The sequence below is a fragment of the Colletotrichum siamense genome (assembly GCF_013390195.1).
Source record: "Colletotrichum siamense strain Cg363 chromosome Unknown KSG_Cg363_contig04, whole genome shotgun sequence".
NCBI lineage: Eukaryota > Fungi > Ascomycota > Sordariomycetes > Glomerellales > Glomerellaceae > Colletotrichum > Colletotrichum siamense.
This window is the reverse complement of record NW_023501017.1, coordinates 400,561-426,789: the sequence shown is the minus strand read 5'-3', so window position 1 is coordinate 426,789 and position 26,229 is coordinate 400,561. Positions and strand designations below refer to the sequence as shown.

The window sequence follows — 26,229 nt, the reverse complement described above, 5'->3', positions numbered from 1 at the left end:
TGTTACAATTCAAGGCGTGTTTTAAGGCTGGCACATTGCGCCGGACTATTGGTTCTGATGGATGCCCCTCGTACACTAGATATCATTAGCTGTCATCTCCGGGTATACAATTTCGCAATTCTGGCGGATATTTCTAGCTCTCCGGCTACCCAGACGGGTAGTGGGCATAGTAGATCGTAGGTAGAGGCGAGGATAGGGGTAGTGTGAGGTATAGATATTGGAACGACATGGACGACAGGGATAGAGGACTCATTAGAATGAAACAGAATGTTAGACCAAATATAAGTAGGTCTCCGCCCAGATAGCCAGATTCCAGATGTATCATCTGGAACATTTCTAGAAAAGCATATCTTACATTCGGCATACTTCGGAGATGTACCAACTATTTCTGCGTGGATATTCAGGAAGAACCAGTTAGGCAAACCTCTTCTCCGCTGTTGAATATCGAGACTTAACAGGCCATCATCTGGGCAGAGCATCTGTATGGTCTCTGGCGTTGGAGTTTGGGGGAAGAACATCGACCCAAAGGCGGCTTGGAAGGGGTAACTACGAATATATCAGTGCTCTGCGCCTCCAAGCCTAGTGTTCGAAGTACCTACACTCCACGTCGGTCCGGGCGATCCCGCGGGACACCAGCCATGGCCAAAAACTTCAAAATCTCGTTTCGCGGCATTTCCGAATTAGTGTTGACTTGTATCATCAGTACATCATGTAGTAACGTCCTCCCGTTGCTGTCCATGTCAAACGGTGATGAAGTCCTGGAGCTGAAGCTGGTCTGGATGGTCTTGATGGCACGCCGCATCAGGCTATGGGAATTCCTTCCGCTCCACTTCCTCTCATTGAAAGCTTGACCGAGCACATGGATGGCTTCTCGAGCAGGACTGGTATTTCGTATAGAGAAATACGTAAATGACGGCGATATCGAAAAGCCACTCGCACCAAGAATAGTGGAAGTCGTGATAGTGACCGCTACTGAAACGAGCCCTCGAAACAGGCCTGTAGAGAACCCGGCGGTCCATTTGTTTTGTCCATCAATGCAGACACTTAATGGACATCCAGGGACATGAGGCCTTTTGTCGACCACCTCTTTCACCAGAAGGGTTGGCCCAGACCGCCAAACCTTACGATTCAGGCGGCGTCGAGTATCGCAATTACAGTAAAAGCTCGTATAGACGTCCTCTGCTTCGTCGCCTACTTTACCGTCAGAAGATGTATTCTTTTGAAGCAGTGGGCGATTCGATTTAACGTCGATGGTTCCAGACCAGACGGTTCTAAGCACATCCGGCTTTGATATCAATCTCTGTATGGTCAACATAGTGTCAGAGTTCGAAGATACCAGCGCTTCTACTGTAGACTTCAGCTCGTCCATGTCGTTCTGAATCGCCAGATCATGGCTTCTGTTTTGCTCGATACTCCGGGCGAAGTCAATCTTGATATCGAGCAGCATCGTGTTTGCCATTGATGTCTCTTCGTGAATTTGGCGGACGGAGACTTGCGTGGCCATTGATATTTCCCTATGTTGTGTTAGCAGTGACAACGTTAATTGACCACAGGTTTCATACAACTCCATTACTTGCATCGCTGACTGAAGGGCAATGTTTATTGCTTGGAGTCTCTTGTCCAGTGAAATCAACTGGTCCCTGCGGAAAGGGTAAAATAGCTTTTTCTTCTGATCGCGGAACTTGTGGCTGGCTGGCGTCTCAGATGATGAAGACGAGTCCTGAACTAGAACCTTGCCCATGAATGAATCAAGCTGTAATATTTGGGCACCGGCAGCTTTCAGCGCTCCATCCAGGGCTATTGTGCTTGGAACGGACGACGTCGGAAGATTCTCTTTGAGCGTACCGATCTGGGTTAAAAGCAATTGAAATGATCTCCGATACCGAATGGTTGATTCAACTTCCTCTTTGCGGCACTGGACTCCTTCGATGTATGCACTGATAGCCGAGCTCACTTGGATGCCGAGGGAGACAACTCCAACGACTGTTCCGAGCACCTCCGCCATGGCCTGTATGGTTTCGTGATTGACAGATAGACGTATGCTCGAAGGTGGGGTCCTGTTGGGTTGGGTGCTACGATTGACCTTCACGCGCACCCACTTTGCATTCAACTGAGGATGTCACCTCCATCAACACGGTCGCGATTCAGGCACTGAAAGATGTGAAGGGAAAGAGAGGAAAGGAGTAAAGGGATGGTCTGCTCGTTTCCATCATGATCAGGCTGGCGAATGAGATCGATCAACGTGTCGGGCGGCTTATCCTGCATCGGTGACGGATCTAGGTGCGGCGCAGTACTTGCACTCTAGACATCTCAGTCCACTCGCCACTGCCTAATTGCAGTGCAACACTTTCCGACCACGCGACTTTCTCAATGGATGTCGCAATGTGGGGCCGTCAAAGCACGGGACGCGAATGCGAAGATGTTCTTATCTCGATCTCGGCAACCCCGTTGACATTGTGCGGGGTGAAAGCGAATAACCCCACTTGCTTCTGTTATTCGTATTCTCCCACCGGCACTGTCAGACGTCAGGTGTGCATTCGAACATCTTCAGGATTGGACACTTGGAGGATCTGAGACTGGGATGTTCATGTACATTGTATGAAGAAGATAACTATTTACATTGACAGTGGATTCACGATCGACGACGGACGAGCCAGCGCTTGCAGTCCATTACTGCATTCCATTCGCACCTGCAATCCCCTTAATACTCTCTGCACCACGCTAGCTCACCGAGCTTCAGCAGAGGTCCGAGATAAGACACAGGAAGGACAAGACCGCCGCTCATCCAGTTGCAGAGGGTGCCCCATGACTTATCGTTGTTGCAGTTGGTGAATTGCTTGTTAGCTGTCCTGGACTCGGTGACGGTGGTTTGGCCGTCGTAGGCATACTCGCACCATCCATGCGATGCCAAGCACGTCACCTTGCTTGTGCCGTCGAAGCTGGGGTCCTTGCCTTGGCAGTCTTCAACCTTGAAGATCTCGCTCAGGTTCGCCCAGCTCTTGTCGTGGATCTTGTTTAGAACATCGACGTAGTCGTTCTTCCACTCCTTAGGGTTGTGTAGTGCGTAGGAGCTGCCCGTGTCGGGATCAATCCAGAATTGGTAACAGTTGCCCGCGGGGCCAAGTCCGGGGCATGAGATGTGTCCGTTCGTCTGGGGTGCAAAATCAAGCGCGTTCACATTAGTCGAGCGGGCGGAGACGATGCCGTTCGCCTTGAGGGCTTGTGAGAGGACGAAGAGTTGTAGATCGTGGTAAAGCTCGGTGGCTTGAAGGTTCAAGCTGGTGACAGCACGTTGGCTGAAACCACCGGGCTCAGTGGCAGCAATAAAGAGGGTGCTGTTGTGTTGAAGCTCCTTCAGGGCGTTCTCAAGGCTACCTTGGTAGTCAATGACAAGCTGTGCGAGCTCGCTGCCGATCTTGCCGAGCGTGATGAAGCGAGAGTTGGAAGAGCCGGAAACCGAAGTCATGAAGAACGAGCTCATGCCGGTAACAACAGCCATGCCCGTAGCAACACCAGCCAAAAGGGGGTTGGCGAAAGCACCGACGGCGGCCATCCAAAAACCGCCGGAGATCGAAGTCCACAATAAAGTGCTCGGAACCTGTGGGTCGGTAGACGGGGAAACGGTGGCAACGATATCCCCGATTGTGTCGGCAGCGAGCGAATGTCCGTTCCAGAGGGCCTCTGAAAACTGGTTAAAGAACTGCGAAATTGCGTAGATGTTCCAAAGAGTGTAAAATTGCTGAGGCGAGTAGTAGTTGGCAGCAACACCGGCGGTTTCGAAAGCTCCGCAGGTGTCGCGAGTGAGTGTGTCGCAGGTTCGGCCGCCGTAGCCGTTGAAGGCCAGAAAACATTGGGCGAATCCCAAGTTGTCGCAGTCCGCCTTCGTGCCGTTTTCGGCAATCCACTTCGTGATGTAGTCGGTTACATTCAGTTGCGCCCAGCATTCGGGCTTGAGGCCTGTCTCTGAATCCGGAGAGCAGTCCAACGTCTGGCGGGTCACGAGGACGTCTTCTGGAGAGATGGCGGCCACTGCAGCGACCAGCAGTCCGACGGTGAGAAACGATCGGAATGCCATTGCAATAAAATGCAATAACTGAAAAAACAAAAAGCAAAAAAGAGTGACGATTGTAAATGAGAGTCAGGCCTGGTTCCTTGTCTACCACTTCATAAGAATCTGGGGTTGGGTGCTCATTCAGATTTGTACTCTACGACGATGTGTAAGTTTACCAGTTAAGGTGACGTCAGGTGAGTCTGTCACCGTATGTACCGAAAGATAAGCCTTTCATTATTTTGACTCAGGAGCATAGATTTGATCTGCATTTTCAGCGCGTTTTTTATATGAAGGAGCACGGCTTTAAAGCGTGCCAATATGGGGCTGAGCCAGGTCATTGACTCGGAGCGCACCCACCACAATTCCGGCTCCACCGACGCCGACTTCACGCCGCGAGAGGGATCGAGACAACACCACAAAAAAGGGTTCAATCGACCGGGCCCGCCTTCAAAGTTGCGGATAGAATCTGCTTTGCCCAGACAAAAATAGTCTCTGCGACACGGCACGCATGCACTCCATCTCACCATCACTTGGCAAACTGACGAAAAGAGTCAAAAGGCTTCCTCCACTGATCATGAGACGGGAAAATCAATTGCCGTCGGATAGTCTTGTCGAGCGATCGATTCGTTTCTCTTGAACGCTGGGCCGAAATTCCGCTGACTTAATATCCAGCGCCGTGGTTGATCCTTCATCGCCGAGAACTTCATCACGTGGAAGATATAACAATATCTAATAACACAATGCTTAGCAAAGCTTTGACAGTAGGAGAGCTGGGATGGACGTAGAAAAGGTGTGATCGAGTCTCAATTAGACGTTCGGCAATTGAAAACCGATTCCCGCGGCATGCGGAAGAGAGGATGCGCATGTCACCCGCTGGTTGAGACGGACCGAGAAAAGCCCATTGTCGAGGAGTTAAACCAAGCAACGAATCATAATGCCAGGTACAAACACGTTTTCTAATTGCCAGGGTATCCCAGGGAGGCTATGAACACCGTGTGTGGTGGGTTGCAACGCATCACCACCGCTGTCAATAACACCTAGAATTATTACAGACCTCAAAGCAACAGTTATCAACTTGCCATCGAGCGCATTGGATGTTGGAACAACCGGCACAGCTCCTTTTCCACCTAACCGTGTCTCTCGTAAGGCTGATCCCGTGTTTTGACAGGCCGGAAAGCGAAGCTAGCGCTTCGAGAGTTGAAATCGAGGTCAAGGAAAGAAAGATGGAGGTACCCACAGAACAACATCGTCATGAGCGATTAATATATCGATTATGACTCTCTACTGACCGCCGCGGGACTACTCATGGATACCCAACGTTAATGGACTATTCGTCGGCTGTATCCTCATTGAGACACAGCCAATGGTACAGATACACTGAGATATCGAGTTAAAGTCCTCTGTTGTACGTTGAGCGGCTGAGGGCACAGAGTCCGACTTGGTCACTCTGAGCTAGTCATGCAGTGGGAGAGATCGGTCATGTTCCGATGAGACATCATGGGCCTTCATAGAGACGGCAGAGTCGCGTTTCATTCTGTTCACAGCGCCCTAGAGGCCCAATTAAAGTACAAAGAGTCACGCTGCGCTCTTAGCGTTGAGAATCCCACCGTAGGCGGCCGCTCCCGGCTGCTCTTAAAAATACCTTTTCCCAGCGGAAAAGACCGAATCCGATCTGAGCTGCACCGAGAATCAGCCACGACATTTACGCCCTCCCCTGCCGTGAAAGTGGCGGTGGATTTCTGACATCGCAAAAGTAACTTGTCGCATCACCGACAGAGACGCTGAGGCTTTTGAGATGCAACGTCTAGTGCCGAGGGGGACTGTGGCATTGACGGCGTCTCCGGTAGAAAGCTGCCTTCTTGCTTTGAGTAAAATATACCTATCTTCAAGACTTATCTGGGACTGGCAGTCCTCCTCAATTGTCTTTGTGATGCAGGCCTCGACTTCTTAGACAAAAGATCTATAGGTTTCTCAAAACCACTTCGACGCAAATGCGTACACAATTTGGTCGGACTGCATTGTTTACCAAAACGCTTGCGATGAGCCTCACGAAGCCTACTTGAAAACGCCGTGCCGATGGCGTTTAGGTGCTCTCGTCGATTGCCGGCTACCCCTCCAGTCGTTAGTTAGGTGGAGAAACAGCCTCACGAGACTGGTTTTCAAACACAGGGAAAACCCGAGTCCGACGTCAAAATAGGAGTATCATATGAATATGTCAAATATCACTATTCCATCTGCGTTGGCGACGGAAAGTGCGGCACGGGTTTCTGGGCAGCAGGGGGGTTGAGTCGTGGCGTGTCTTGAACACACCATTCCAGCCGATAACGACTTATCAAATACGACCAGCGGCATTGGGATGAACAGTCACGGAGAGCTTATTTTGCCTTTATTATGTTTCGAATTTTCGTTTAAGAGGAGCATGTCATCTTCTCCTTATTATCGCATGCCCCCCACCTCATGCTTTGAAGCTGGCGACCTCTGATATCGTCTTCATGAATCGAGTAGCATCATGCCCGAACCTGCCGAGGAACAAGCCATCCACAGCCTCTCCAAGTTTCTCAAAAAGCCCAGGTCCAGCACTGCCACCATAAATCACCCTAGTAGATCCTGTCCTTTTCTTCATGCTCTCGTATGATCTGATGCCTTTCACCACTGAGATGACGTGGTCCTCGCTGGCAGGTTGGTCAGCACCGATAGCCCAGACCGGCTCGTATGCGATGATGACTTCCGCAGAATCAGGGATATCAGCCAAGGCTTGGTCAACTTGAGTTTGGCACTCATCAAGTGCAACTTGCACATCTCCCCTCGTCTTCTCGCCGATGCAAATCAGCGGGGCCATGCCATTTCTGCTCGCGGCCGCTGCCTTTTTGGCGGTGATCTGATCGTCTTCGCCAAATATCCTCCTTCTCTCTGCATGTCCAACCTCGACTATTGACACCCCGGCCTCGCTCAGCACCGAGGGGCTGACCTCTCCGGTGTATGCGCCAAAGTCTTCCCAGTGGCAGTCCTGTGCGCCAAGCCGGATCGGCACGGTAGAGGACTTTAGTAGCTGGCTGACAGGGTATATGGAGACAAAGTCGGGGATGAGAAATATGTCGACATTTTCGAAGGTATTTGCTGGAAGAGAGCTGAGCTGAGATTGCACTTCTTTGGTGAAGTCGATGGTCCGTTGGAGAGGGAAGTATGCCTTAGTTGAGAGGCCAATCAGCCTCCGTTGTGGTGATGTAGCCATGATGGATATGTGGGTATGAGTTGTTCGGTAAAATATTCAGATGAGATACCTTTGAAGCTATTCGGAGGCGTCCATTGTATGAAAATGGTCGTTCCATACCTAAATAGCGGTGCCGCGGAAAATCGGGGTGTTCTCCGCGCCGGCGAGCTCGAGCGGAGTCACGGCGCATGGACTTGCGGAAAAGCCCACTTGGGATGTCCAACTGTGCGGGCCGATCGTCCGACCCGCGTATCCGCCCGTAGCCAGGTTACTGGGTACCGCTGTCAGCTGTTTTGTGTTCTGACATAATGGAAACTGGATGAAAGCAACATGACAGATGAAGCTTGCTGGGGTTTTCTCCGGAACACTTGATTGTGTTTCATCGATCTCATCCATTACCTAAGTGATTAATAAACTCAATAGGTTAATTCATGATGATGCAAGTTGCGGCTGAACACCTTGCATTGACCTCGTTCTGACGCTTGGTGGCTCTCATCTCCTCCGTGTACTTTCTCTGCAAATTCCCTTCGCATCTTATGATTCAATGACGATGCCTTTGGGGAAATTGAGAGATGTGTTGTGCTGCTCACTACCGTGTCACTGCACGTACTCATCCTCGCCGAACTGTTGCAGTAGTTCAAGATAAATCTTTCCTTCTAAAACTGAAAGCTGGCCAAATTATTCTGGTTGCCATATCTGACTGGAATAAGCACTGGTTGAAATGCTTTTACCCCTTTGTCATTGCGGTGAAATTTCTCTGAGTGCCTCGTTTGAAATGAGGTTCCTCAGTACTATGATTAGCATAATGAAGGAAACACGTGTGACGCAGTGTTCGTGATATCTCGTGGCAAACTGTCGCGGCATCACAGCTACATTAAAGTTGAGAGCGCATGTTGAACTGGAAAATGACTTTACATTATCTACTTTTGGTCATAATCTAGGCTTCCAGGCTGTTGATAACCTGAACCTTTGCAGCGCTGCCGCTCTTAGGGTCGAACTCGTAACTCAGCCACTCCTTTGCAAGTCGTCTGGCAAGCTCCTGGCCAATCACTCTCTCGCCCATACACAGAACCTGGGCATCGTTGCTCAGAATAGAGCGCTCTACACTGAAGCTGTCGTGTGCTGTTACGGCTCGGATGCCCTTGACCTTGTTGGCGGCGATAGCCATGCCGAGTCCAGTGCCGCAGATCAGAAGGGCACGATCGGCCTTGCCGTCAGCGACCATCTGTGCAGCGGCGGCGGCTCTGTGAGGATACGCGGTCTTGTCGGTGCCCTCGTGGCTACCAACATCCTCGACAAATTCTACCCTGGCATCCTTCTCAAAGTCTGCCTTGATGGTGTCTTTGTACTTGATGCCGGCCTCCTGTTCGAGGGGTTAGCGGGGTCTCATACCACGAAGAAGACGATTTCTCTTACGTCGCAGCCGACGACAATGCGGTACTTCTGGCCCGGGTTGCTACCCATTTTGATATGTTTTGATGATTCCGAGTGTGATAAGATAGGCAGGAGTGTGATGGGCGATGATGGTGCAAGATGCAGTTGTTACTTGCTTGTACTGTCAATGATTTCCCAACGATGTTTCATCCAAGACGGGATCGGGAGCTGTTTTGAAGCAGGAGAGGCAAAACGCGTCACCTGGCTGGTCGGATAATCGCACACCAGACCCGAGGTGGCGGAAGAGCGGAAAATCGGCAGTTGAAGGGGACCACACGCATGCCTGCACAGAGTAGCAGTATGAATCACACTTGCGGAAGTGTGAAGACGGGGTAGGCCAACCCCAGCTGATCTCTCATTGCGGAAATCCGGGGTGCAGCAGGCCGATTGCCCGCTAGATCCCTTGTTCACAACCGACCCCCGCACAGCCCTTATGATATTACCCACCCGTCATCCTACATTATGTCCCAAGTTCAGTCCGAACGAACTCCTGTCAGGTCATTCCATCTTCAATTCATCTGTTCGTCTTTCAGATCATCTCAAATCTTCTCCCTATTGCCGAATTTACACTTTCCTCAACCCAGACATCAGACACCATGTCAGACCGTCACATCTTCCAGTCCGCAGATGGACTGGTTGACAAGTGTCTGAGAGGCCTCATCGCCTACAACCCCTCTTTGGGCCTCGACGCCTCTAACCGCGTCGTCTTTGACACAACTTACGACAAGTCCAACATCAGCGTCATCTCCGGCGGAGGATCAGGTCACGAGCCAGCATGGTCCGGCTACGTTGGAAAGAACATGCTTGCTGCTTCCGTCGCTGGTGACATCTTTGCCAGCCCCTCAGCAAAGCAGATCTTGGCCGGTATTGAGGCTGTTCCTTCAGACGTTGGCACCCTTCTCGTTGTCACGAACTACACCGGCGACTGCCTTCACTTCGGACTCGCCAGCGAGAAGGCCAGGAGTAAGGGACACAACTGCCGCATCATCATCTGCGGCGACGACGTCTCGGTTGGCAAGAAGAAGGGCAGCTTGGTTGGCAGACGTGGTCTTGCCGGCCAGCTCGGTGTTCTCAAGGTCACTTGCGGCGCTGCCGGTGTCAAGGCCGGATCCTTCGATGAGATCTACCAACTCGGTGTTGCGGTTGAGAACGAGATCGTCTCCATCGCAGCCACCCTCGATCACTGCCACGTCCCTGGACGCACCGAACACGCTCAGCTCAAGGCTGATGAGCTAGAGATCGGCACTGGTCCTCACAACGAGCCTGGCTACAAGAAGCTTTCCCCCAGGCCATCCCCTCAAGACCTGGTCGACCAGCTCCTGGAGTACTGCCTCAAGGAGGACGACCCTGAGCGATCCTATGTCAAGTTCACCCCCGGCGACGAGACCATCCTTCTGGTCAGCAACTTCGGCGGCATCTCCTACCTGGAGCAGGGTGCGCTGGTTGACGAAGTCCTCCAGCAGTTGGAGCAGAAGTGGAACGTCAAGCCAGTCAGAGTATTCGCTGGTCCCCTCGAGACATCACTCAACGCACCTGCCTTCTCCCTGTCCCTCATGAACATCACAGCAGCCTCGAAGCAGTGCTCCTTCTCAGTTGAGCAGATCAAGGAGTTTGTCGACATCAAGACCAACACCCACTGGGAGTCCATGGCCGGAGCCCAGACCGTACGACGCGATCGCAAGTCCCAAATCGTCCACGCCGCCCCCGAAGAACCCAAGACGATCGATACGAACAGCGACGTGAAAATGGACCCCGCGATCCTGAAGTCCATGCTGCGTGCGGCTTGCTCTGCAGTGATCGACGCCGAACCCGACATTACAAAGTGGGACATGATCATGGGGGATGGAGACTGTGGAGAAACCCTCCAGACTGGCGCGTCGCACCTCCTGGAGGCACTGGACAAGAAGGGCGTCGCCGATGGCGGCTCTATTGTCGCTGTCTTGCATGAGCTGGAAGACATCGTCGAGAGCAAGATGGGTGGCACACTGGGCGGCATATTGGGCATCTTCTTTGTGTCCCTGTGCAATTCCGTCAAGGAGAACGCGCCCCTTGCCAAGTCCAAGGGCATCCTGTCTGTCTGGCAATTGGCCCTCGCTTCCGCGCTGGAGCACCTCAGTCACTACACCCCCGCGAAGGTAGGCGACCGCACAGTCCTCGACGTCCTGATCCCCTTCGTGGAGAGCATCAGGAACGGAGGCTTCGACTCCGCCGTCCAGGCGGCTGTCGACGGCGCGGAGGCAACTAGAACCGCAAAGGCAAAGCTCGGTCGGGCGACGTACGTTGGAAGCACGACGGAAAATGGAGGTGCCCAACCCCCCGACCCCGGCGCGTGGGGTGCGATGGTGGCAATCAGGGGTTTGCAGACTGGCTTGGCGTAATTGGTACGCGAGAACTCGGATATTCAAAATTAGCGATTAATAGAGTAAGATTCCTCCACTTTTGTGCCTCCCTCTCAACAATCATTCTGACATCAGTCTGTAGATAGGTAGCGGCTGGTGTTTCCCAATTCTAATTGTTGAACCAAAAAAAGATGGACACACAAAGATGGAGCTCCCGGCGTGTCACGTAATGGCCAAATCATTCGAGGCAAAGAAAGCAAGCCCAACGTCTCCGAGATCCCCGTTGATGCGGAAAAGGGTTTGCCACACTTCCGCCGCCTTCGTGTTGAGTTTTTGATACACACCTGACCTCACGTCTTATCCCGAACAGAGTATGCCGCGTGGGGCAACCCCTCCCCAGACTCCGAGCATCGTCGTTCGAGACCAACAAGTGCCTGAGTGGTTGTTTCTCGGTGATTTCAGGCTGTTTGCGCCGGATTACCCGATTAGGAAACCCGAGGGCTGAAGCCGGTGTGGACGCCCGGGATCCGTGGTTGGTTGGTTCATCTTTCCCGCCTGGAACGGCCTTTGAGCTTGGGTGGAGAGGGGTTCCATGCGGAGTCCGGGGTGTTCGCGGGGCATTTGGAGGGAAGACGGGGTCTCGTGAGGCTCCTGTGATCGGACGACCCGCCGGGGAACTGGGAATGTTGAGCCCATCTCCTTATTTATGGGTTTTCTTGGGCAGCTAAACCAAGTCTAGCAGTTCCACCATGAGACAAGTCTGACCAGATCGTGCATTACACTCCGGACGGATGCTGATTCAGGGTCCAAGGGGCAAAAGGGGTTGGGTTGACAGCAGCAGCAGCAGCAATCAACACAAGCGAGCACAGCTGACGAGGAGCTCTGAGCTTCACACAGAACAGCTAGCTGTGTCTTTGAAATACGGATCCCCGGATTGTCACACGCCCAATACTTCGCCTCGTTTATCCACAATACCGGTGGACCGGACAGTTCACCGCGTTCTGGCCAGAACCTTACCTTGAGCCATCCATGGCAACGTCACCCATCCATCAGTGCTGTTTTGTTGGTTTGTGCCCGTTGGCTGGGCTGTTATGCGCTAAACCAGGGGGAGATCCTGCGCTTACACCTTCCCCTCACATCGTCAACTTTTTTTTGGCAGCACGATCGGCATAAACGGACGCGGTCGGTCGACACCCCGAACCGAACCGTGACGTGCCCCTCACCTCACGATGTTTTTTGCTGTGTGCAATTGGGGAGCATTTCTGGTCTGCAGCTATTTTTGAGTCTTGACCTTAGTCGAGTATCAGCGCTTCTTCTTTGCTCTGACACCCACCTCCCTCGACTTACGATACCCAATTGCTCGAAACGACGATGCCCCCCGACCGACATGCGAGCCGAGCCAGTTTTGCATGCACTCGTTGCAAAAAAGACAAAAGACGATGTGATATTTCCCAGGTTTTGAGTGAAGGAGGGAGATCTTGCACCCTATGTCGGAACAAGAATGAGAAGTGCGAGGTGCGGTATGGCGAGGACAAGCGCAGTCATCGCCGACCGAGCGAGTCCAAGGCACTGCACCAGCGGATGCAGGCCCTAGAAGAATTCGTGAGGAATGCCTCCCGGGTTGACGGTCAATCATTTGGGATCTTCAAAGACGACGACAGCTCCAGGAGCTTGAGGCAATTCTCTTTTCCAAGCCCTGCAAGCTCTTCTAGTCCTGGCACACACACAAGGACTGTTTCGATGCCCTCTTATGAGAAGCCAGAGACTTGGATCACAACGCCCCGAGCCGAACCTACACCAAACTCCCTCCGATCTGAGTCGGTGTCGAGCGATCATATCCCATACAGTGAGCCCATCCTTGAGCAATTGAGCTTCCCTTCGGCAATGGATGAGGCCATGCCAGAAGAGGGCGCCGCAGAGAATGATGCATATTTGGGATACACCAGCATGTTTCCTTACTTGGAAGATAATGCTGTTGCAAGAAGTTCCGAAGCCACCGGCCCTGCACCTCTTGCTAATAGACAGCCTTGCGTACCATCTGAAGTACATCCAGAGCCAGAACCCATTGTCGCGCATCTTCTCGACCTCTTTTGGCAGTGGCAGGCGCCTCATTTGCTCGCGATCGATCGCGACTTGTTTGTCCGCCATCGGAAGCTTTGGGACGACAGTGGAGGCCAAGGCGACCGCAATTTCTACTCTCCTACTCTACTGTACGCGATACTTTCGCTGGCTTCGATGATCAGTCTTGATAAGGGTGTTGTGCGTTACTCTGCATCATCTGGCGGACTTGCTGGCGACAATTTTGCGACAAGTGCGTGTCAGCTGCTTGACTTAGAGCTTGAGCACCCAACCATCACAACAGTCCAAACAGCCTTGATCCTGGGCTCTAGGTTTGAGGCAGCAGGGCATACCTCTCTGGGCTGGATGTACAGTGGTGAGTTTCCATAGTCCGAAATGCCTTCGCTAGACACTAACCAAGGATCTGCTCTTCAGGGATGGCATTCAGGATAGCTAGCGACCTGAGGTTGCATCTTGACTGCTCAAAAGCGTTGAGGTCTGGGAGAATGAGCTCAGATGAGGCGAGACTGAGGCAAAGAGTATTCTGGGCATGCCATCAAGCAGATGCGTAAGTGCAAAGAAAAGCTATGTATGCTCCTACCTTTCTGATGCTGACATTCTCTCCCAGTCTGCTGAGTACTTGTCGTGGGCGACCACCTACATTCAGAGATGACGATATTACGCTATCCGTACCAGAACGACAAGCCGAGAAGAAAGTTGGCGGCGATGAAGAATGCTCTCTATGCTATCTCCATGCATCTTCAACTCTGTCTATTTTATGTTCAAAAACCCAAACTATGATTTACGGTGAAAGGAACCGACGAACACCGAGCGAGCTGAGATCATTAGCTCGGCGATTGCATGAGGAGTTGTGGCGGTGGCATCGGATGTTGCCACAAAGGTTCAGATGGTCCAGCGACGAAAGCGTCAAAACATCGTCAGAAGTCTTGATCCTGCAGTATGTCCCCAAAAACCTGCTTCATCGCCAAAGAATCACTCTAAGTTGCTAACAATGGTTTTTGTTCCAGCATGACTTTCTACTTCAACCTCATCATGCTCCATCGACCTTTTATGAACCATTCTAGAGTCGCCACAGACCTCGACATGCAAGCTTCTGCCTCTTTCAACCCAATAACCGCGTCCTGTGAAGCTGCGACGAAAATAGCAAAACTTGCTTTTGCCTATCGAAACCTGTACAACATCAAGCAGATGTCACCATCTGCAATTCACTTCGTTTTTATTGCTGGAACCATACATCTCATGAATAGCCGCCTGGGCGGGGAGGCAATCCATGATCAACCTCTTCAAGGCTGCATGGAGGTGCTTTCAGAGATGAGCAACTCATATCCGACATCCAAAAAAGCGCACCAGATTCTCCGGGACATGATTGAGAACTGGAAAACCTCTGAAAAATCCAAGGATTGCAGCCAGGTTGTTCGTTCTAGCTATACGCTCCATGATGTTCCAGTGGAGACTACAGATCAAAGATCAAATTTCCAAGTTGCAGGCACCATAGGCAGCAAGGCCGGGGGTGCACAATCAGAGACGACCACAAGTCACAGATGCTTGGATGCGTCATCGCCGACTGACATCCTTCACGACGTCAACCTATACGATCAAATCACACTTGGGCAGGGCGGTAACAACTGTGGTTTCCTAGGCTCCGGAATGGAGTGGTTTTCGGATAACGACCTTTTCGAAAGCATTGCCGGGGCCGACAGCTCTTTTTCATACGCATAGGAGCGATCATTAAGTTTAATGAATATGTCTTTGTAATGTGGCCAAGGCCTTTGTAGACAAAAGAAAGTCGTCTGAATTTAAGAGCATGTCGTGTTATGACACCTACCAAAACGCCGTGAGAACAATGCCCTAAATTCAAGAGGATCAGGTCCTTTGTCATAATGGATGCGCATACACCAGACCCCCTCTCCCGGATAATCAATAAACACCCACCCTATTCAATCGTCTCAAATATACAAGCCTCTTCGCATCTCAATGGGGGTTTTGTCTCCTCATGAAATCGATCCAGTACTGAACGTCGATAGAGCTAGAGCCTCCGTTACTTGCATCGCTATCAGATTCGCCTGTGTGTCCTTGCCACCGAGCTTCTTCGAAAAACGAGCTGCTAGAGGTGTCAGTCGAACCATCATATCCTATAAAAGGGACGCTTGTATCGCTCGGAGTCGGGTACGCGGTGCTGTTGAATGAGTCAATTGATGGAATTCCTGAAGGCGGATAGACGGTGCTGTTGAAAGAGTCAATTGACGCATTCCCTGAGTCCGTATAGACGGTGCTGTTGAACGAGTCAACTAAGTGATTGCTAATCTGAGGCGAAGTGGAGGAGGCATTTGAGTTGGGCGGACAGTCAAATGGCGCGTTCCACGGACGTTGATTGTTGGCGTCAAACTCCAGTCGCTGCAGGGCAGGGTATTGGGACATAAATTGTTGTTGCATGTTGTTGGCTTCGCTGCGCAGAGTTGAGAAGACATTTAAGAACGTGGCTGCGTAGTGACTGGAAGTTGTCTCATGAATTCTTCGCAGCTCCCGATACTCCCGGCTGGCCTCTTGGGCGACCCACTGACGCAATAAGCCATTGGACGGGTTCGCAATCCCTGGCCGAAGGTCCGGCATCAAGACTGTGTTGACAATGAAGCTGTTACGCGAGTGGCAGGTGTTGCATAGTCCACCCTCGTTAGGGTTAGCGGGAAACGAAGTCGGCGGTGGTACATCAACCTGGTTTAAAACGTACACCCGGAGTGGTACAAAGCAATCTTCGCAATCCAAAGGGCGACGGCAGTAAGGACATGGGAGTGGAATGAAGTCTGCATGCCGCCTCCACTCGGTCAAGCAGTCAAGGCCGATGAGGTGGCCGCAAGGCAGAACGGCGGCCAGTTCCTGATGATCGTGAGGGCCGGCAGGGTAGTGTTCGGAGCTGAACGGCACCGAAGTCAGATTGTGGCAAGCACAGCAAGGAATCTGTATCTCGGTGTTACGGTGCTCCTCAGACGATCCGTTGACGTAATCCTGGTGAAGTCTCTCGAAGTAAGGTCTGATGTTGGGCCAATAGTCGTCTCGGATAATTGTATGCTGCGGTGCATTGTTTTGTACGATGTTATTGTCGTTGTTGTTGCTGTTGTTCGCGAACTGATCGATTGCCGTTGGTCCGCCTACAATTTTCCCGTGGTCTTCACCATGATTTTCATCACCATCCGCCTGCGGACCTTCCTCGTTGTCGGTCATGTGGCCATCCTTGTCAGCAGGACCATTAGATTTCTGCGGCTCATTATTGTCTTGATCTTCGTCGGGGTCGGTCATCTCTTCATCACCTTCATTGTCCTTGTCTTCATCCTGGTCTTCATCCTGGTCTTCATCCTGGTCTTCCTGGTCTTCGTTTTCATCTGCTTGGTCTTCATCGTCATCTTCCTCGTTGTTTTCACTCTCCCCTGAGTCATCCTCCTCAAGTCGGGGCTTCTTCGGCGACGGCGGTGGCGATTCAGAATGACTACGACTGCGCTTGCCGTTCGAATTGATCTCATCTTCATCGCTTTCCCCCTCGTCATCGCCGTGGTTCTCAACATTGCCATTGTCTTGACCTTCGTCGTCATTGTCATCGTTCTCGTCGGCGTTTTCACTGACGTCTTCATTCTCAATGACCTCTTCGCTCTCGTCCTGCTCGCCTTCCTCCTCAACGTCATCATCATCATCTTCTTCTTCTTCTTGCTTCGCAGCCTCAGCTGCTGCCTCTGCCGCCGCCTTTGCTGCAGCTTCAGCTTCAGCTTCAGCTTGTTCCCTTCTCCGTTGCGAACGGGTCTTCATATGGTGAGTGGACGCAGCAGGCGGATTCGTTTTTCTGGGAGCCATTATGATGTCAGTCGAAAGGTTGCTTGCTTTCTTGTGAAGATAGTCCGTGTGAGATGATAAGAGCTAGCTTAGCTCGCTTGTGCTGGTATGGTAAGTGAGTTGAATATGCCTCCGGGGCTGAAATATAACTTCTGAAGAGGCTTTGGTAGTCTTGTTGGTGGTCGATTCGAGCCTGTCGATGTCCTGAGAATTGTTGTTCTGATGAGTGTGGGGAGGATAAAATGGATGGGAATGCATCAGTGTCGTTCATGACAAATTAAATACCAGATGCGCGGCCTACTTGGATTTCATCTCATTGACATTGTTCGTCTAACACTTTACTCCATGAAAGAAACTACCTGGTGTTGTTTAAGGAACATCTTCTTGAGACTGATTCCCTATTTGAGCCCGGGACAATCCTATTGTGATTTCTCTTTGAACTAAGTAACGCAGCTTCAATAGTATTGGGCATTCTACAATAACAGCGTTGTGTTCAATATTATGCTGAGTTCGACAAAGCAGTTGAGTAAGGAGATCCTTTTGTCGAGGCAAGACCTGGAATGTCTTTGTCAACCGTTATTCATCAACCACGAGTGTCCAGCGAGCCGAAGCCCAGCCGACGAAGGGTCTCGCTCCGACATTCTTCGTCATGCAATTCGGATATGAATTTCATCTACGCGGGCGACGGCGCATGAGCAGGAAGTGAGCCTATTGGCCGTCGGTCGTCCCCCACATCGTATTCCCAATGATCCCGGCCAACAACGGAGCTGAGCCCACCACGCTCTGCGATCTCGGCGCCTAATTCGCGCGTTTATTCGACATTTAACTCTCTTTCTAGCCCGATCAGTATCCACCACGCAAGTGGGCGACAATATTACAGGCCGAAGCCATCTTATCAGATCGTCTGATTATTCTTGACCTTGGTTCAGCTGGCGCGGGCGACCAGGAGGCATGTTTGGCGGAACCGGAGACTCTGGAATCCATTACATGATTTTTCCAGCGTGATCGGTCGCAAGGTGCTTCCTCTGAAAGGGTCTTGGACGAGCAAGCATGTTCCTGCCAAGACTTGGCCGGCGAGCTTCTGCCTCGACCTTCCCGATTGAGGGTTACATCGAGCCAAGATAACACCATTCTTCAGTGGGATACCTTCTTGCCTGCAGATATTCAATATACAGCTTCCACGACTAGGGACTTGCATGCTCTCGCATTTGTCACTCGCTGATGCGTCGGCCGTCAAGCGCCGAGATGCTGCGAGCATGGCATATATATTGACCTGCCACCGTGCACCAACCGAAGAGCTTGCGACAGGAGGAACCACTTCACGTCCGTCTGACTCTTAGGTCAAGCTTCCTACGGTTGATTCAAGATGCGTTGGACTTTCGGTTCTCTGGTGGTCTCGCTCCTCTCGAGCTCCACAACCCTCGCGGCCGATGTCCCCGCCGTTGCTTTGGGTGACAAGAAGCCCTTCGCGCCTCCGAGCCGACGATTCGCTGTCCAGTTCTCGACAACTGGTTCCGCGAAGTTCAGGAAGCGTGACGGGACTCCTGTAAGTATCAGAATGCCATGCGTAGACTTCATGGCTGATGAGTACAGGACACCGAGGGCTTCTTCGAGAGTCTCCAACTCACCAATAACACCGCCAAACCCGCCTTGAATTTCACCTCGGAGATCTTCCACGGCGCCTCGTTCGACCTGCTCAACCACACTGCCACCTCCCTCCAACAGATTGAGGAGCTCCCCGAGGTCGAGAGACTATGGCCCGTCTCCGCTGTCTACGCACTCAAGCCCAACGCATCGGACGTCATGTCGGAGCCCGAGGCCAAATGGGACCCTCACGTGCTGACGGGAGTCGACAAGGTGCACAAGCTGGGCCACTCCGGCAAGGGTGTCGTCGTAGCCATCATCGACACGGGCATCGACTACAACCACCCCAACCTCGGCGGCGGCTTCGGTGCCGGATTCAAGGTCGAGGGCGGGTACGACCTGGTAGGTGACGACTATGAGATCGGTGGGGAGTATATGCCCGACGACGACCCGATGGACTGCGCTGGCCATGGCACTCACGTCGCTGGTATCGTCGCGAGCTCGCATGAAGATCTGCCCGGTGTCGCGCCTGATGCCAGACTGAGGATCTACAAGGTTTTCGGATGCGGCGGAAGCAGTATGGAGGATGTCATTGCCCAGGGCTTCATCAAGGCTCATGAGGATGGCGCTGATATCATCTCTGCTTCGCTTGGCTCGAACGCCGGGTTTCCTGAAAACATTCTTGCGGTCGTGGCGTCGAACATTCAGGCCAAGGGGACGTTTGTCACAGTTGCTGCCGGCAACAGTGGCGAGATGGGTCCTTTCTACACAAGCAGCGCCGCCAATGGCTTCGGTGTCACCGCTGTCGGCAGTGTTGAGCACACTCAGACTGCTACATTCAAGGTCACCGCTCGCTCCAGTGGCAACGAGACCCGTGAGATTCTTTACGTGAGCTCCGACACCGCTCAATGGTCCAGAAATGGAAGCTTTCCTGCCCACTTCCTTGACCAAAACTACACCGGTCTCGACTCCTGCGACGTCTGGGAGTTTCCGGATGTTTCTTCTGACAGCGTCCTCATTCTTCCCCGGAGTGCTTGTATCTGCGAGTGCTGGCAAGTCCTTGACTCTAACCTCTTCGGCACAAGCGTCAAGTGGGTGTTCTACTACAACTTCAAGAATGCCCCGTGGGAAATCCCCAACCGCGGGGTCTACAATCCCGAAGAGCAACCCCTTGGGTTCGGCCTCATCAGCTACGAAGATGGACAGTGGCTCGTCAAGCAGCAGGAACTTGGCCGTAAGGTAGATTTCGAGTTCGTCGCCAACGGAGGCCAGGCCGTGGGTATCCCAGGAGTGAACTCCGAGTCCATCGCCGGTGCTATTGACTTCTTCTCGTCTTGGGGCTTGACAGTAGACGGACGTCTCAAGCCTGAGATCTCTGCGCCGGGTAGGTCTATTCGTTAAGCGTACCATCGAGTATACTAATGTCGGCCAGGTGGATCTATCTTGTCTACTTACCTCACCTCTGAAGGTGGATGGGCTGTTCTCTCTGGAACGAGCATGGCGACCCCATATGTAAGTCAATCCCTCATCACAATGTCAGTATCAGTGCCTAATGAATATCAACAGATCGCCGGTGTCGCAGCCCTGTATTTCTCCGCCAACGGTGGCCGGGCCAGCATCGCCGATGCGGGTAACTCTGCCCACCACCTGATCACGTCAAGCGGAAACCCGGTGGCTCACCACGATGGAAGTGTTTCCCTCGCGTAAGTCCTCCCCTCCGTGAATTCTCAACGAAGCTAACGATTTCAGACCCATCCCGATGCAGGGCGCAGGCCTCGTCGACGCCTTCAAGGTGATCACATACAAGACCTCCATCACCCCCGCGGTCCTCAACCTCAACGACACCGACCACTTCCAGGGAACCCACGAGGTCACTATCCAGAACAGGGGCAACGAGACCGTCACGTATCACATTGCTCACCAGGCCGGGTCTACAGTCACCACCAAGCCCGACGGCGATCCCGTTGTTGCCTTCCCCCCGGTGCCGTACTCGTCCAAGGAAGAGGAGCTCGCCACGGTCACGTTCTCCACGTCAACCCTGGAAGTCGCAGCGGGTGCAACTGGCACATTCACGGTGACCTTTGTCGAGCCCGCCGGAATCGATGCCAGTCTCTTCCCTGTCTACGGCGGCTGGATCAACATCATCGGCTCCAATGATGAGACTCTCCGCGTTACATATGCCGGTACGTTGCCTTGGACTTCTCCGTCCTTTTTCTACACGACTAACACTCATCTCGTAGGTATCAAAGGCAGCGTCTATGGCAGCAACATCTGGGCCGACGGCTGGATCGACCCCGTCGTCCAAACACCAGACTTCGTCCTCGTCAAGGAGAACGACACCTTCAAGATGACAATCGAGGACACCTTCACCATCGACTTTGACATTCTCTGGCCCACGCGCGAGTTCTCCTTTGACGTACGCCCCACACCCCATTTCTGCACCTCACCAGACCTTGAACTAACACAACCCCAAAACAGCTCGTCGACCCGACCTGGGAGCCCAGTGACTGGGCCTACCCCTTCGTACCGGGCCAGAACAAGTATATCGGCTCCCTGCAGCACTACAACCTCATCTCGGACGCGTACTTTGACGCTCCCGTACAGCAGTACCCGCGTCTGCCGTCCAGCACGTGGTGGCCGAGCGGCAACTACTCCCACGGCGGCGCGGTCGAGAGCGGCGAGTACAAGATCTTGTCGAGGGCGTTGAGGACGTATGGGGATTATCACAATGTCAGTGATTGGCAGATTAGGGTGTCTCCCAAGATCATCGTGGACAAGAACAAGGCCTGATAGTAGTACAATATCGGATATAGCAATGAGACTGCCTGCGTTCTGTCACTGTGACTATCCTTTGTACAGGTCTTAATGATATGACTATTTGAAGATAGTGAAGATCGTAGCAGCAACCATAACAATGCTTACTGAATCGTACTCAATACCACGACTAACACACACATCCATGAATCCTCTTCAAACCGGATCAGTCTCCGCCTCATCCACAACAACCTCCTTCTCCCTCACTCCCCACGCCTCCGGCCCGATATACCTCTTTGGCCAAATATTCATCGCCGTCTTCAGCCCCTCCGCCAACGGCAAGCCCGCATGCACAACCCTCTCGTCCCCCGTCCCATTCGCATGCAAATTCACCCAAAACACCGCATTCCCCCTGACCGGCTTAAACGCCAGCCCGCCCTTCTCAAACCTCCTCCACGGCGCCGCCCCCTCCTCCGCCTTGTCCTGCGGCGCCACCGCCTCAACCTTCGGAAACCACGTCTCTCCGCCCACACATTCATCTTCCAGAATCGCAAAGAAGCTCGCGACCCGGTTCCACCTCCTATCCCTGCCCCCCGCGCGGTCCGGCTGGAAGGTGTCGTACCAGTCATGGTGCACATTAAACCGCTGGCCCGCGGTGTAGCGTACCAGCTGCGGCGGGCCCATCTCGTCCCGCCCAGGAGCGAGCGTCGTCCCCATGAAGCGCTCCGCGCGCGCGAGCACGCACTGTACCGCCGCGTCGTCGAGCGGCAGCCCGGCGGAGGAGGACGTGCGGTCGGGCGTGCCCTGGCGGCGGCCGTCCTTGTAGACGTATGAGGGCTTGAAGGCGGGTTCGCCGGCGGCGAGGAGGGCGGGGATGTCGGACTCGGAGAGGAAGTTGTGGATGTAGATTACGAGGGGGTCGAGGGAGACGATCTGGGTGGTGTAGTTCTGCGGGAGGCACTGGAAGGGCTCGGCGGCGGGTGTGGAGGAGTTTGAGGCGGCTTGGAGGAAGGGCAGGACGTCGGTGAGGACTTTGAGAGATGGTGATGGCAGGTTGAGCGTTTGGAGGTGTGGAAGGGTGATTGCGACTAGGCCTGTGTAGGCGGAGAGGCCGAGGAGTTTGGTGATGAGGCCGGTCATGGTGGTGTAAGTGAGTGTGAGCAATTGGCCCAGCGAGCAGTCCCCAGAACGGTGGGCAAACGTCACGTCATTGAGAATGAGGGGACCGTTGGATTCAAATATCCTGCTCGACAGGCCATGTTCACATTGGACATGTGCCGACATCCCGCGCGCGCTTCAGATAGATCAATGGAGCATCCTCCTCCGAATGTGCGGAGAATCTATCCGCGGGCCGGCTGGTTGGAGGTTGTGCCAAGGGCGCCAAGGGTTCCCTGCCATCCAACTCCGCATTTCGTGTTGACGGTGCATTCCGAGGTAAGCTCCTGGGTGACTGACAGAAGGAAACGCTCTCTTGTGATTGATGAATTACTTCGCAGTTATGTAGTGTACAGGTGCACAATGCTCTCCCAGCAAAATCGCAGCCAAACGGCCCAACGCTGTCCCAATCACCATCTTTTGTTCCCAAACGGCAAGTATTATACAGTACACTGCCTTGAAAAGGTCAAAAGCACGCGAGTTCTGTTATTGGATATTCGCATGTTTGCTCCATCAAAACAAACGCGGGTATGGCAGCAGTGTCAACGCCCAAAATGTGTCGCGAGAAAATTCCCCATCCAGAGTCGCGAATACCATGCATTGAACCCCTCAATCGCCGATTGCAAACACCTTTTAGATCTGGCTGTGGCGCGCACGCTTGCGGGTGCTTCCTGGCGTTGAGGAAGAAGGGTGAAGCTTCTCGTTGCGCTCCCGCTTGAGCTTCTCGTCGAGGACGCGAGCTGTGAACTGTTAGCAGCAATCCGGTCACAACTTGCGGAAAAGACATACTGAGCACGTCGTATCCGAACTGGGGGTACTCCAAGCAGAGAGAGCGGAACTCCTCCTCGGCCTCGGCGCGGAGGGTGTGCGAGCGCGTAGCCCAGAAGCTTGCGACGGGGGCGCGGATGGTGGTGTCGTCCTTGCTGGTGTAGGCGTAGACATAGCGGGCGTAGGCAATCTCGCCCTTGGCGGTGGAGTTGACGCAGTGGATCTTGGAGCTGGCGAGCGAGCGTAGGCCGGGCATGCCAAACTTCTCCGCCAGAGTGTAGACGCGCGCGTGCTTCAACAGCTGGGTGCCGTCGGAGTCGACATCGGGTGTTGATGGGTCGGGTTCCAGGGTGCGCGAGCCGGCGACCTTGCGGGGGAAGTACTCGCCGGTGTAGAGATACTCGAGGAAGCAGCCGACGGAGTCGAGCTCCTCGCCGACAAGCTCAACCTGTCGTGGCTATGACGTGTCATGTCAGTACGGAGTCAAGGCGGCGCATTCGAATACACTCACGCTGCCGTCGTCGCTGAACTGCGCGCATGCCTCCTTGAAGAACGGACTCTGGACGAGAAGAGCCTGGTGGGCGGTGAGGATGGCCTCGGTCTCGCTCGAACCGACGAGAATGGTCACGACAGGGCTGGCAAGGTAGCTGGCGAAGGTGGTGCGCGGCTCGACGGGATCGCTCTCGCCGCCCTCGGCGAAGGGAAGTTCCTGGGCGTTGTCGCCGGCCTCAGTGCCCTCGGCCATCTCGACATCGGCGCCGGGGTTGGTGGAGGCCTCCTCGACGACCTCGACGTCGTTGTTGAACTCGTCAGCCATTGCCGCGGTTCGCGATCGCGCGGTGTGCTCGGGTGGTGTAGGTTTTGTTTGATCGGATGATTCGACGCGGCCGTTCGCTCGAATGAGGATCGTCGAGTCAAAGGTTGGTCGACTTGTCGCCTATTCAGTCGCAAAAACGAGCGAGTAAAGGAAATGCGAAAAGGAGCGTGGGAAACGTCAAGTTCGAGATATCGGTGGGCCGGAAACGGGTGATGGAAAGTTGAAGGTCGCAAATCGGCCGAAAGAAAACACACAAGCCCGCCGAGTGCTGTTCCAGGTTTCGGTTTGGGGCAAGCTGCTGCTGCTGCTACTGCGCCTGGCACGGCCTGAACTGCAGCTTCCCCCTCCGCTAAGGAACCTCACGCACAGACCAGATGAATTGGCGACTGAGGCCACGCGAAAGAGTGGGTCCGGTCGTTTCCACAGGCAACCTTGACGGCCACAGACAATTGAACCAGTGACAACACCAGGCGCCCCTGCCAAGATGAACAATTGACTCGATAAGACCTTGCGGATAAGGCGAGGGACACAACTTTATCGATAAGGCGAGCTACTTTCTAATCTGATATCGCTGGCTTCCTCTCAAGGCGCACATGTCATCGCATCTTAGCTCTCTGCAAAGCCAAGTAACGTGGAATGTTTGGATGAAAACTATACTCGATGAGGTAAACAAAGAACCAATGTCTCATAATCACAAGGTAATTCCTTCCCCAAGACGAATATTAAGCGACAGATTGAAACCACGTTCGTGATTCTCCAACACCGACGCCGGGTATCATGGATTCACGAGATAGATGCATTTCTAGCAAATGAACCCGCCCATTAATGCTTGGCGGAAGTCGCCCAACCCAACGCAAGTGCCAGCACATGGGGTGGCATGTATCGTAACCAGAGTACACCGCCGCAATGCAATTTGATCATGCTCTCATGCCTTGGAAATGCCACAAATACGCTGCCAAAACAATGGGGTCTTCGCCCCTATTACTAGTCACCTCATTTCCATTCATTTTCTTTCCCAGCGAACGTCTTGTCTCTGGGTTTGCGGTTCAGCGACAGAGTCGGCGTCGGTTGCAGGATCTTGATCGGTTGCTCCGTCTTGAGCACCTCCCAGTGCTTCTTCAATGTGTCCTCTCGCGCCACCAGCTCGAAGTTTGCGAGGAAGCAGAAGCTGATCTCCAGCCTTGCCAACTCCAATTCGCTGACACCACCAACTTTGGCCATCTTACTGTGCGGGTAGCTGAGGTCCTCCAGCGCCTTCATTGCCACTCTTAACCCGGCCAGCACCAGTCTGTGAGCATTTCGTCTCGTCACAGGGATTGTGCGTTCCTCGACTGCCAGACGGTGGATGTATAAGCTTGTTGCGAGATACACGGCTGTGCTCATGGGGCAAAACCTGTGAATGCGCGTGAGGTACTCCTCGATGCTGATCGGCGGCGGCTTCTTGGAGTAAAACTTGCGCGTGATAGCGCTGTGCTGAAGATTGATTGGCTGCGAGTTTTCGCCAATAATTATGTACGGTTCGGGAGGTCTCGATGGCGGCGGCGGTGTCGGCGTCTGCGTCTGCCTGAGATGGACGCCGTCTATCAACTGCGAGACCGACCCGCTGGAGCCACTTGTGTGAGAAGACAACGTAGGCCGTCGAGGGGACGATTGAGCCGCTGTCATGGCCGCCTCAGCTTCTTGGCGCATCCTCGCCAAGTTCTTCTCCGAGTTGGTTCGTATCAGCTCCTTCTCGGCCGTCATTCCCCGCATGTTGGGTAGAGTCGGACTCGTTGGCGGAGGTGTGGGTGGGATATCGCCTGTGATGCGAACAAGAGCTTCAATGCCACCGCTCAATAGCCTCATGGCCGCTCGCGGTGACAGCTTGAAGACGTCGTCATTCTCGGGCGCGTTGGGAGGGCTTTCGGCATCGGTAATGCTCAGTCTCGGGTCCAGCGACGGGTTGGGCGGTGGTGGTAGCTCGGGGACCTCGCTCGAGTTCGATTCGGTGGGCTGCAGAGGAGCGCCGTCCTCTGGCTTGGGTGTCATTCCTGCCGTGGTTTGGTGATGCTCCTCGGGAGGGCACCAGGGTTCTGAAGAAGGCGCTAATGACGTCGAAAGGGTATGGGGGAAGGAGGTCTCAGCGGACTCTGCGCGAGCAACAGCAAGCATCTGATTCTTTGAAGGGAGGAAATGTCGCGATGTTCAAGCCCAAGGAGGGCTGTGTGGTTCGTGGTTT

General features: G+C 53.4%; 11 protein-coding genes across 11 annotated transcripts; 3 read left to right on the top strand and 8 right to left on the bottom strand.

Annotated features, from left to right (window-relative positions):
• Nucleotides 1-1,128: 1,128 nt before the first annotated feature.
• On the bottom strand, nt 1,129-2,005 carry CGCS363_v006030 (uncharacterized protein; the record flags this gene model as incomplete). Its single annotated transcript, XM_036637879.1, has 3 exons — nt 1,129-1,191; nt 1,247-1,514; nt 1,563-2,005. 3 exons carry the CDS (start codon nt 2,003-2,005, stop codon nt 1,129-1,131), a joined length of 774 nt encoding a protein of 257 aa, XP_036495730.1.
• A 696-nt stretch (nt 2,006-2,701) lies between these two features.
• CGCS363_v006029 (uncharacterized protein) lies at nt 2,702-4,075 on the bottom strand (the record flags this gene model as incomplete). Its single annotated transcript, XM_036637878.1, has 1 exon — nt 2,702-4,075. The coding sequence occupies one exon, from the start codon at nt 4,073-4,075 to the stop codon at nt 2,702-2,704; it is 1,374 nt and encodes a 457-aa protein (XP_036495905.1).
• A 2,431-nt stretch (nt 4,076-6,506) lies between these two features.
• Nucleotides 6,507-7,283, bottom strand: CGCS363_v006028 (putative triosephosphate isomerase; the record flags this gene model as incomplete). The annotated part of the gene is made up of 1 exon (XM_036637877.1): nt 6,507-7,283. The coding sequence occupies one exon, from the start codon at nt 7,281-7,283 to the stop codon at nt 6,507-6,509; it is 777 nt and encodes a 258-aa protein (XP_036495901.1).
• Nucleotides 7,284-8,199: 916 nt separating this feature from the next.
• CGCS363_v006027 (putative ribose 5-phosphate isomerase) lies at nt 8,200-8,726 on the bottom strand (the record flags this gene model as incomplete). Its single annotated transcript, XM_036637876.1, has 2 exons — nt 8,200-8,625; nt 8,679-8,726. The coding sequence occupies 2 exons, from the start codon at nt 8,724-8,726 to the stop codon at nt 8,200-8,202; spliced, it is 474 nt and encodes a 157-aa protein (XP_036495915.1).
• A 566-nt stretch (nt 8,727-9,292) lies between these two features.
• DAK-0 (Dihydroxyacetone kinase) lies at nt 9,293-11,074 on the top strand (the record flags this gene model as incomplete). The annotated part of the gene is made up of 1 exon (XM_036637875.1): nt 9,293-11,074. The coding sequence occupies one exon, from the start codon at nt 9,293-9,295 to the stop codon at nt 11,072-11,074; it is 1,782 nt and encodes a 593-aa protein (XP_036495914.1).
• Nucleotides 11,075-12,919: 1,845 nt separating this feature from the next.
• On the top strand, nt 12,920-13,546 carry CGCS363_v006025 (putative transcriptional regulatory protein; the record flags this gene model as incomplete). Its single annotated transcript, XM_036637874.1, has 2 exons — nt 12,920-13,469; nt 13,542-13,546. 2 exons carry the CDS (start codon nt 12,920-12,922, stop codon nt 13,544-13,546), a joined length of 555 nt encoding a protein of 184 aa, XP_036495917.1.
• A 1,539-nt stretch (nt 13,547-15,085) lies between these two features.
• Nucleotides 15,086-16,954, bottom strand: 1a (Replicase polyprotein 1a; the record flags this gene model as incomplete). The annotated part of the gene is made up of 1 exon (XM_036637873.1): nt 15,086-16,954. One exon carries the CDS (start codon nt 16,952-16,954, stop codon nt 15,086-15,088), a length of 1,869 nt encoding a protein of 622 aa, XP_036495916.1.
• A 1,345-nt stretch (nt 16,955-18,299) lies between these two features.
• Nucleotides 18,300-21,307, top strand: vpr-15 (Minor extracellular protease vpr; the record flags this gene model as incomplete). Its single annotated transcript, XM_036637872.1, has 7 exons — nt 18,300-18,479; nt 18,527-19,901; nt 19,950-20,029; nt 20,084-20,220; nt 20,267-20,700; nt 20,758-20,933; nt 20,996-21,307. 7 exons carry the CDS (start codon nt 18,300-18,302, stop codon nt 21,305-21,307), a joined length of 2,694 nt encoding a protein of 897 aa, XP_036495272.1.
• Nucleotides 21,308-21,487: 180 nt separating this feature from the next.
• P4H6 (putative prolyl 4-hydroxylase 6) lies at nt 21,488-22,411 on the bottom strand (the record flags this gene model as incomplete). The annotated part of the gene is made up of 1 exon (XM_036637871.1): nt 21,488-22,411. One exon carries the CDS (start codon nt 22,409-22,411, stop codon nt 21,488-21,490), a length of 924 nt encoding a protein of 307 aa, XP_036495266.1.
• A 648-nt stretch (nt 22,412-23,059) lies between these two features.
• On the bottom strand, nt 23,060-24,011 carry CGCS363_v006021 (uncharacterized protein; the record flags this gene model as incomplete). The annotated part of the gene is made up of 3 exons (XM_036637870.1): nt 23,060-23,166; nt 23,216-23,651; nt 23,706-24,011. The coding sequence occupies 3 exons, from the start codon at nt 24,009-24,011 to the stop codon at nt 23,060-23,062; spliced, it is 849 nt and encodes a 282-aa protein (XP_036495913.1).
• Nucleotides 24,012-25,004: 993 nt separating this feature from the next.
• Nucleotides 25,005-26,039, bottom strand: PCL7 (PHO85 cyclin-7; the record flags this gene model as incomplete). Its single annotated transcript, XM_036637869.1, has 1 exon — nt 25,005-26,039. One exon carries the CDS (start codon nt 26,037-26,039, stop codon nt 25,005-25,007), a length of 1,035 nt encoding a protein of 344 aa, XP_036495912.1.
• Nucleotides 26,040-26,229: the final 190 nt, after the last annotated feature.